At 33.5% G+C, this 10,868-nt stretch overlaps 1 protein-coding gene across 2 annotated transcripts; it reads left to right on the forward strand.

Annotated features, from left to right (window-relative positions):
- The first annotated feature begins 7,878 nt into the window (after positions 1-7,878).
- On the forward strand, positions 7,879-10,245 carry LOC110751010 (inositol oxygenase 1-like). 2 transcript variants are annotated; one of them, XM_021951425.2, is made up of 10 exons: positions 7,879-8,138; positions 8,248-8,434; positions 8,547-8,833; positions 8,926-8,985; positions 9,086-9,138; positions 9,231-9,353; positions 9,437-9,506; positions 9,612-9,690; positions 9,795-9,876; positions 9,964-10,245. In XM_021951425.2, exons 1-10 carry the CDS (start codon positions 8,102-8,104, stop codon positions 9,988-9,990), a joined length of 1,005 nt encoding a protein of 334 aa, XP_021807117.1. In that variant the 5' UTR covers positions 7,879-8,101; the 3' UTR covers positions 9,991-10,245. The 2 variants fall into 2 exon arrangements, with proteins under 2 accessions (XP_021807117.1, XP_021807118.1); XM_021951426.2 differs by having other exon boundaries at positions 7,885-8,138; positions 8,251-8,434.
- The last annotated feature ends 623 nt before the right edge of the window (positions 10,246-10,868 follow it).

The raw sequence follows: 10,868 nt of genomic DNA on the forward strand, positions 1-10,868 counted from the left end.
AACTACAACACTGTTTACTTGCCTTACAAACAAGGTACATGTAACATGCAAAGGCTAAGCTACCATGTGATTTTCCTTTTTTATTTTTGGGTCTGAAAGCTACCATGTGATAACTCATCACAAAGTAGTCAATGTATATTTTTTTCTATATTAAAAAATAATTGTGGAAATCGATGTGTTCATGGATTGAATATGAACTCCTCTTTCATCTTAACAATTTCTACGTAATGTAAAAGGTTTAATCTAATATTTGACATATTGATTAAAAACAAATGTTGACATGAAACCTCACCAACCAAGAGGATTTTTTTTCTTCCGTTTTTATAGAAAATAAAAAAAAATAAAAAAAAAGTGAGAACCTTATTAGGATGAATTTATAGTAAGTGTTTTTAATATATATTATTGATATTTTGGTGATCTGGATATGTTTGACAGAAATATGATGATTGATTTAAATAAATAAAAAAAGGAGAGTTTGTGGTTTGAAGTAAAAAAACGAAGAAGGAAATCCTAGTGTTTCACATGATGACATCAAGCCAAGAGAAATTAAAAAAAAAATTATCAAATGACAAAATGAAGGAAGGGAATTGTTTTCTTAAACTTTTTGGAAGTTGAAATGCATCGAAACACGCTATTTTCAAGCAATCTAAAATGTTATGTTACTCTCGTCTTCCATATTATCAACTTATACAAAACATTTTGAATTTGACCCTTAAACCATTTTTGAGAGATATATTATACACTAAGTGGCGGTGTAAGTCATTATCCATGGAAGACATTTCAAATCCTCAAGACTATGCATGCGAATGATGAATTCCAAATCCAAAGAGTATGAATAGGGTTTTGCTGCCCAATCAAGTTCTTGGGTGAGCTTGGTTTCCACTCAATGGGGTGATGTTAGATTAATATACTTTGGCTTTTCCGCTATTGGAGTTGTCAATGTTATTGGGATTTTTTAAGATCTTGCCACATCTTCTTTAGTTTGAAAGGGAAGAAAGTAACCCTGCACTGCACACAGCCCCCAAAAGGAGGAAATTAAATTAATACAAAATATTAAAGTTGGAAGATACTTAAGAACCTAATTAATTACTTTGAGCACGATATGTCAAATCCTACCTGGCACTTTCAACGGATAAAAATAATAGCAGAAATTTACTCCAACCCAACTGCTATAGGCTATGTGGAATGGCGTATGAGGCCTCTGCTGTCAAAATTACTGTGGTGCTGGAGACTATTTTTTTATTTTTTTATTATTTCTTTGCCCATTTGGTTGTGGCTTTATCATTTCATTTAATACTTATCTATATTTTTTTTCTTCTTGTTATTATTTCATGTATCTGCTGTCATTATATGCTTTCATTGTTATTTTTCTTTTTGATTCTTTTCCTTTTTTTATCATCACTTCACACTACAATTTTATTGAATTTTTTACGGTTGAAAATTTATGTCGATATTTTTTATGCTCTTTTCATCAACCGACGTGGAGATGGTTTAATTATATTTACATTTTATAATTAATTTATAAGTTTTTTAACTTGATTAATGAATTACTCTTAATGGTAAAATATAAAAATACATTCATTTAAGAAAGTAATAAATAAATCAACACTAATGTAATAAAATAATATTTTAATTTGATATATCGAATTGCGTGTAAAACTATGCAGGATTTCAAATTGCCACATCAGTAATCAAATTTAAATGTAATGTTTGGTATTTAACATCTTCCTCGGAGATGCTCTAAAATACAAAACCAAACGATAAGCAAGCCATTGTTAATTCATTTTTATTAATCAAATAAATAAATTAACTTTGGAGGTTCATAATATCATCCACAGAGCATCTGTTGGGCTGTCGACAAAAAATAAAGCATCTTTTGGATTGAAACATAAAATGGAAGAATATTTGGGGCCTGAGAGTGAACTTTGAGCTATTTTGTTTTTTTGTGAAAGTTATTTTCATGGTCCTTTAATCATACTATTAAATATCGATAATATTCTTATGATGTTTACTAATTCATAATCGAGTTAGGAGTAATTGTATTGAGGAGTAGTTGGAATCTGAATTCTCATTATAGTTGCTTACTAAACTATTATGTGGAATCATAATATGAATGATATTTATTCCTTATAAATTGTTTACTAAATTCCTTATTTTGATTCTCATTACAAATTAGTAAACATGTCATTAATCCCTTTATTTATTTTTTTTCCAAAATATCGGTACTTTTAGGCAACTGGATTATATTAAGCAAATTGTAATTTTCGAGTTGTATTTTTGCTTTTGGAACGTTGCAGGTAGTTCCTATATCAATTATATCTTTGAGGATTAGATAAAGTAAATAAACATAAGGATAAAATGAGTGAGGAAATCAATCGAGTCGACGTGTTAACAGTACAAAACTTATTAAAAAAAAGTCAAACATCACACAATACCAAATTTATAGGAAATTATCGAATTCTACAAAATCAAGGAGTGAGGCAATGTCCAAAATTACAACAAAACGGATAGGAACATAAGAAAGGAAACCCAGATGGATATCAAGAATTCCCAAGCTAGATTGCAATTTCTTGTTCAAAAACAGAATAACTCAATCTTGCTCCAAAACCATTGCCAATTTAGCTCCCCATATCATAGCAATTGGTGATGTGACCAAACACCTACCTAGGTTCACATCAAAGATTGCATATTGCATACACGGCCCCATCAACTAAATTTAGACCATCAATTGTCCCTTGCCTCCTACCTTCCAAGCCAACCCCAATTAAGGATAAGAATCCATGTCAAAGTTCAACGCTCATAAGATGAACTACTTTGAAGGCAAGGGTGGAATTAGGATTTTTCAACGGTTGAACTAGCTAAAGGGTTAGGGTAAAATCTAATTAATACATATTAAATACAACAACAAAAAAATAGATATTATCAAAATGAAAATATGTTCAACAACAAAATTGAAAGTGTACGTATTTCAATATATATTTTTATTGATGGATTGCAACTAAATTCATAAATAATTGAAACTTCATTAGATAAATACATACTGGGTTTATTTAAAACAAGCAAAATATATAGGTTTTATTTTTATTTTTTCCACCGAAAAACATCCATGAGCTACAACCCACCTTAGTCATTGACTTGGTTCCGCCAGTATTTAAAAGGATTCATAATAAAATCTCAAAATTAGTGTAATCGTATATTCATTAATATTTTGTTCCCGGTTAAATAAAAGTCTAGTTAACAGATAATGAAAGTAAATGAAACACTATCATATCGATTGTTGACCGAAAATTTGTGTAATAAGTTAATTTATCCTCGTCAAAATTAGGGTAACTTGTGAAACTTGTTTATGTAGTTTTGCTTTCTGTCATGTCAGCACAGCATCAGATATACCATTATCCAAACACGTGATTTCTGTGGCCTCTCATGCAATACTTTTAGCATGAGATTCTCTCCTTGTTCAATTTTATCGATTAATGGCCTAATTTTACTTCGTGCACAACTTTTTTGCTGCCTTATAAAATCTTGGGCACGCTTAAATTTCTTGTCGTGTCGATGGGATTATAAAGTTCTCAGGCGTCAATGATCGATCCAATCCAGGGGCATTGTGGGCCACGTGTATCATCTTGCATGCACACAATTATTTTCCAGCACAAGCAACAACTATATGAGGTTAAGGGGCAAAGAAATTAATATTTATTTGAACAACGCGGGTTTTTTGGTTGAGAAATTTCGGGATTTCATTCATAATTCAGTCAAAAAAATTACCAATTACAAATAGTCAATACAAACTAGCGATAAAAACCATTACAATTACGGAGCAACATCCTCCGAAGGTCAATCATTGTGCCTTATGATATTTGTTTGTGGTGGAGGTGGAGGACCTGGAGGCCTAACTGTGGGAGGGAGGTTGCTGTGAATTTAGGGACATGGAAATTAATTTTAAAGAATAATAAATACAAAAAATGTATATGGAAATGACGGTATCAGTCACATCGAGAGTGATATATAGATAAGATTAAATTGTCCCACCATCAGATGTCACTGTTACTATGATAATATCTGCGCCATATATTATAGTAATATAATGTATATATTTTCTTCTGGGGTAGAAGTTTATGTGGTTACTGCGGGTTTCTTTTCGTCTGTGATTATCAAGGAAAGGGACAATTGATTAATATATAATATCTACAGATGACTTCTTTTTATTTTTACGAAACCATGGATGACTTTATCTTTGGGTTGATCGATGTAATAAGAATAAATGACTTTATTTCGGGCCAATATGAGAATCTGAAGTGTTAATCACGAAAGGAATTAAGTATAATTTGTCCCATCAACTTTTAAGAAGAAACATTATATATAAACAGTCTTTGAGTGCACAAGAAATCAACTCAAATATAAGCATTTGATGCAATTATGTTCTTTCAATAAGTAAAGATTATTAATGTGAATGCTAACGATAGTTGTTCACTCGTACACACGAATAAGTATTAAATATGATAATTGTCAAATGTTGATTAATGTACATTCTAAAGGTATACAAACAAATCTCGCTATATTAAACGCACCATGTCATGTTTAGTATGTCATATATAAGCAGAAAAACTCACTTATAACAGAGATCAATGTTTTGCTTTCCTCGACCAATAACACAATGACATTTGAGAATAACAAAAAGTGTTATCTCCGATACAAAATTTACCTGAAATGTCCAAGTTTGATGCTCCCTATTATTTAGTAACCAAACGAAATTATCCCAATACATCAGTTTCTATGTTCCTCTTATAGTAAAATGCCTGCCTGCCTGTAATCTATTATTAGGGTCTTGTAAACTAAACGATTGAATTGAAGGTTAGGCCAACTCTCAAAGGCACATTAAAAAAGAATAGAACAGCAGCCCACAATTTTTGCAAAGATATTAGCTTGGGATAAGGTTCCTAAGCAAGTTGTTTGTTATTTTATGTATGTTGTTTGCATATAATAATTGTTCACAAAACATAATCTTAGGAATGAAGATTAAACAAATCATCCATCTTTTTGAAGTTGCATTCTTTTTAAAGATTGGAACTGTAAAGTGGATACAATCTTACCTGAAACTAGATTCGATGTTTATCTTTGTCTAACTAAATTGTCCAAACAAATATGTATTTTTTGGTCCACAAATGTACGATTGTAGGTTTTGGATTACAATTACCGTAGTGTATGATTAGAGTATTAACTCTTAATTTAGTGATATTTCTCTTGTTAATATTGAACAATATCTCATTTTCTGATTCACTTTTCTCATTGATTTAAAAAAATAGTACACAAAAATCTTCATGGATAATTTTGACCACTATGTTTATTAGAAGCAGCCGAATTTAATCGGTTGATCTATTGTAAGTATGTTTACCCTCTCACACTCGAGTTCGAATCCTTCTTCCACTCAAATTAGACTATTGCCTTGTTAAAATAAAATTTGTTCATTTGATCGAAAAATAAAAGAACTGTTTGGTCTGAACTAGCTAGGCCCAGTTTCTATTTTATTTTTGGTCTGGCCAGGCCCGGTATCAGTGTTAAGCATCTGTTGGCATATTGATCCGGTTATTTTTTTAGCAGACGTTTGGGCCGGGTACCGCGCAAAGTGGCAGCAAAATTTCCCAGGGGGTGTTTTTGCAAAACTCTTGGGCGGGATCAATTTTCTTTTTAGTTTACTGGTGTCGGTAAGTCTCATCACGAGTCATGACAACACACACCAAACACATCCTGATTTTTCATGTGTTCCATGTGTGGCTTGGCTTCCGAGAAACAAAAAGAAATTGTTGTCTAGTTTATAATGGTATGGTAAGTGGAGAACATTAGTCATTGTATTTCCTAAGTGGATATACAGAATGGAAAAGCAGGATTGGAATTTGACATGAAGTTTATGACCTTCAAATTCACAACCTTAAAATGTTATTTTTTACATAAGCGATAACAGATAAGGGAAATTCGAACACATAATCCCTAATACAGTACTAATTCATTTTAATCACTTAATGTTCAAATTCTCCGCAATAGCCAGTAAGATTTTGATATTTTCAATAGTTGTAATGTCAGAGTTGTTTCCATCAGAATTTTTTGGTCTGAAATCTTGCTAACCGAGAAACAAGAAAAGGCTTTGTGGTGGGTCACTGGTCTCTATTATTTGGTAAGATTTGTCTGTGAAGAGGTCATGTTGATCTTTGAAGAAAGGCGTACAAATTTTGGGCTCCATAGAATTTCTGATCTGAGAAGATTGATCTATTAAAGTAACTGCTCAAAGTAACCAATTGTGTTTTGTCAAGAGAAATAAAGGCAAAATCTATATGAGAACATTTCACCTAATATAAACTTGTTGCTGTGTAACATGTGTTTCACTAGATGAGTTTAGAAATGATGCAATGCACTTAATTTGAGTCTATCATGATATGATATATGTAGACACACATATACTGTCCGTTTAGTGAGTTCGATATGATTCATAATCCTAGTCAAGTGTTTGATGGTCTAAGAACAACATGAATTTAATTATGTCTAATCCTATAAAAAGGTTAGGATTAAGTTGGATTGGATTATGTCTAATCCTACTAAGTCATGTAATATAACATTTCAATCAATCCAACCTATGAATCACGTATAATACCAAACACATTGTTAGATTAGTGTTATCATTTTAAGAAAATTTGATATGATTCAAAGCGATATGCTAAATTACTCTAAACTACGATTAAAGAGCACCGAATATGGTTGCCAAGGGAACGGACACCTGGTAGGGTAGCTATGGAAGATCTTTACTTTCAATTTCTTGGCATTACAGATACAAAACCATGACAAGTGTACGGTATAAATATGCATTGATTGAAGACCTCAACAAACACGTTTTTTTATATTTCCCCCGACACAAAATATTCTGCTTTTTTGAACAACGAAAACGTGCTCAATTTACTTACTATCAATCAATTAACAGACATCTTCTGTGGGCATGCATGTATAAAGTTTCATGTATTCAATTTACCTCCCATTAACTTATCTTTCAGGGTAAAGACATGAGCTGTTCTTGTTATTCTACTTTTTTTCTTTGAATTTTGTTTAACGAAGCCAAAATTATAATATATAATTTGTCGAGTAATGATCTCTTATCAAATTTTTATTACGAGACAAATTTTCATGTCGTTAAGCTGTGAACATTAACCACATTTTACAAAAACCACACATCAATTGTTCAGATTCGTAGTTTAGCAATTTAAACTGCAGCCGGCAATGGTATAAATCTATAGCAGGAAATATATCTACCATGGCATTGGCATATCCTCTCAGAATACAGCCGACCTGTGCATTATTAAGAAGATTATATTTTACATTACAACAAGAACACAGTGCAACTTGCAGGTTGATGTTCTCAGCCAAAAAAGAAAACAAAAAACTTAGCAAGTTGATGTCCGCGTGAAATATTAAATATTCACCGTCGTTTCTGATTACTAGTACCATATTAGTCAACGTTTTATTTAGAGGGTCACAGCTAAGCCGTTGATCTCACACCAGAGAAAAAGAAAGCAGTGCTATACATATTACTCGGCCATGACTAGATTCCATGTCAGTAGGTCCAAGCAAGAATTTTAGATATGATATCCACGTAATAGCTGACTCTTAGTCGTGCTTTTTTTACTTCAATTTTAATCATCTTATTTCCCAAATGTGGGCAGACACACAGAGAGAGAGAGAGAGAGCCTTATCATTTTCCTTCCAAGTCCAACTGTATTTTTTTAACGTTTCAATGGGGCCAGTTGGATAAAATAGTTTGGAAAATATATAAATTTTCAGTTGAGGACTCGTACGTTTCTGAAATTTTCATGCAAGGACTTTTTGTGGGATTTTGTTGGATAAAATAATGGTTTGGAAACTTGATGATTTTTTCAGTTGAGGACTTCCATGCTTTCAAAATTTTCATGCAAGGACAGTTTATGTGACTATAAGAACCCTCTTTGGCAACATGTTGTGCCACACAGCCTCATTGAGCAGCCTGATTGATGTTTTTCTCTGTTTCTGGTGCTTTTTGTTTGCTTTCAGTCATATTTTAATTGATTGAGTTTTGGAGGCAAAAATGACTATCCTCATTGAGCAGCCTGATCATCAGCTTGGTACCTTTTCCTTTGTTCTTTGTTTTAAACTCTTCTGCATTGAGTTTTAGGTTCCAGTTTTGATGAAGAATTAATTGATTCTGATCTTGATCTTCTCTTCCTGTTTTAGCAGGGTCACAAATGGAGGAGAAGAAGCTTTGTTCTGAAACCAATGAAACCTGTGAACTGGTTTTGGATGGTGGGTTTGTGGTGCCCAAAGACATCTCCAAAAATGACGGATGTGTGACACAAGAAATTGCAGCCTCAAATGATGCCTTCATCGCCCCTGAAATTAACTCATTTGGCCAGTCATTCAGGTCTCTATATATATTTTCAGTTTGTTCACATTCTTATGTTGCATCAAGGGTTTGGTTTCTTGTGGTGAAGCATTGGAGCCTGGCCTGATTTTTATGCACAAATGCTTTGCAGGGATTACAATGCAGAAAGTGAGAGGCAGAAATCTGTGGAGGAATTCTACAAGTCGAACCACATCAATCAAACACTCGATTTCGTGAAGAAGATGAGGCAGGAGTATAGCAAGTTGAACAGAGTGGAAATGAGCATATGGGAATGTTGTGAGCTCCTCAATGAGGTTGTGGATGACAGTGACCCTGACTTGGATGAACCCCAAATTGAGCACTTGTTGCAAACAGCTGAAGCCATCAGAAAAGACTATCCTAATGAAGATTGGTTGCACTTGACTGCCCTTATTCATGGTAAATACCCAATTAAAACTCCTTGGTTCTGATATGTTTCGGATAGAGATCCACAGCAGCATATTTAACTTAATCTTGCATGGGTTTTTCAGATCTTGGAAAAGTGCTTCTTCTTCCTAGCTTTGGAGAACTTCCTCAATGGGCTGTTGTTGGTGAGCTTTGCAGTTTCACTGTTGATATATATATGATTTTACCCTTTTCCCTTTTTGAGCTATTTCAATTGAAAAAAGTTACTCAATTATTTTGTTGCAGGAGACACACATCCCCTTGGGTGCGCTTTTGATGAATACATTGTTCACCACAAGGTAAATTTCCTCTTCAAAATTTACTTGAACTGAGGACATCTTAAATGTGACCATAATCAATCAAGTTACACCAAATTTATTTGCTTCTGCAGTATTTCAAGGAAAATCCGGACTACAACAATGCTTCCTTTAACACTAAGTATGGGATTTACTCAGAAGGATGCGGACTGGACAATGTCATGATATCTTGGGGTCATGATGACTACATGTACTTGGTACGTCTTTCGCTCCGTACGATTTTCAAACATTACTATCAGCTTAACTCTGATTTTGTTAACTGGTATGTTCAAATCTGCAGGTGGCCAAGGAAAATGGAACAACTTTGCCTCAGGCTGGATTGTTCATCATCCGGTATCACTCGTTTTATCGTAAGTAGCATCACTAAAATCGCCTTCCAACTATGCAAACTACACTTGACAATATTCTGTCCAAGGTGACACCAATGTTGAAAATTCCAATTTATCTTCTTGCAGCTTTACATAGGGCAGGGGCATATAGACACCTTATGAACAAGGAGGATGAAGAGAATCTAAAGTGGCTTCAAGTGTTCAAGTAAGCTCCATTTCCAATTCACTTCATTTGTTTATATTTCCCATCTCATCATTCTAAATCAAACTGAACATGTTTGTGCTTTTATTTTATGTAATCTTATGCAGCAAATATGACCTCTACAGCAAGAGCAAAGTACGAGTTGATGTCGAAAAAGTGAAGCCATATTATTTATCCCTCATTGAGAAGGTGAGTGCTGCTGTGCAGTTCCTCAGTAGGGGATTTTGATCATTCTCCAACTGCTCATTTTCTAATCGGATGTGAATTTTATTGCAGTATTTCCCAGCAAAGCTGAGATGGTGAGCCATGAGAGTTTTCAACATGATCAATATGTATCTTAAGGAGAAGTGCACCTTTATATGCTCTGCTTCATCAAGACTTCATTTGTTCAGTGATGTACAAACTGTTGGTTAAAGAAGAGGCGCTCTGCTCCCTCCAGCTACTTTTTGAGGAGTTGTATTTTTTATTTATTTACATGTTTTAAGATATGTATTCTTGTGCATTGTGCTGCTGCGCACACCAAAATTCATGAATGAATAAAGAGAGTGTATTTCTGCATCCTTCTCCTTTCATAATTTCCGTAAGTTCCATTCTCACTCACAAAGATCAAAATTCATCCACATGAAATCCAACTTTAGATTTCCATTTCCAAGTTAAAATAAATCGACTTCCCTGAAGCTGGGAGTTAAAAAGAAATCAACTTTATAACAATCAACTGTACAGCTGGATGATGATCAAACAGATTGCTGCTGCTGATTTATTATTCTTGAACAGCACTACCCTAGTTCATTACAGACAAATTGGCCAGCTCATGCCTCATTCACCCCACGAGTTCCATGACAAAGGACTAATTATATTTTAATTTTTCCACTGTTTGCAAATTAGATTGAGAGCTGTACGCAACAACATATGTACAAACAAAACACTGTTAAGAAAGAAAAACAGAGAAAGAACCAAGTTGTACATTCTTATTATCCAACCAAATTCTCGTTGAGGTATTTAGATTATACTCATTCTAATTACTAGACTCTATGAGCCAGGATGTTCAAAGTCTCTCCCTTTATTTCGTCCCAAAAAAAACGTTTCTCCCTTTATGACAGATCCTAAATAAACCAGACAGTGAAACATTAAAAGTTGAAAGTAACTATCAGTAACTATTCATTAATCATAATCAAACAGTT

Source organism: Prunus avium, chromosome 7 (genome assembly GCF_965620075.1).
Source record: "Prunus avium chromosome 7, drPruAviu1.hap1.1, whole genome shotgun sequence".
In the NCBI taxonomy this organism is placed as follows: Eukaryota; Viridiplantae; Streptophyta; class Magnoliopsida; order Rosales; family Rosaceae; genus Prunus; species Prunus avium.

Coding starts and splice junctions, on each gene's coding strand:
- LOC110751010 (XM_021951425.2), top strand. CDS start 8,102: ATGACTATCCTCATTGAGCAGCCTGATCATCAGCTTG. Junction 8,139..8,247: donor GCAGCCTGATCATCAGCTTG/GTACCTTTTCCT, acceptor TTCCTGTTTTAG/CAGGGTCACAAATGGAGGAG. Junction 9,354..9,436: donor ATGATGACTACATGTACTTG/GTACGTCTTTCG, acceptor TCAAATCTGCAG/GTGGCCAAGGAAAATGGAAC.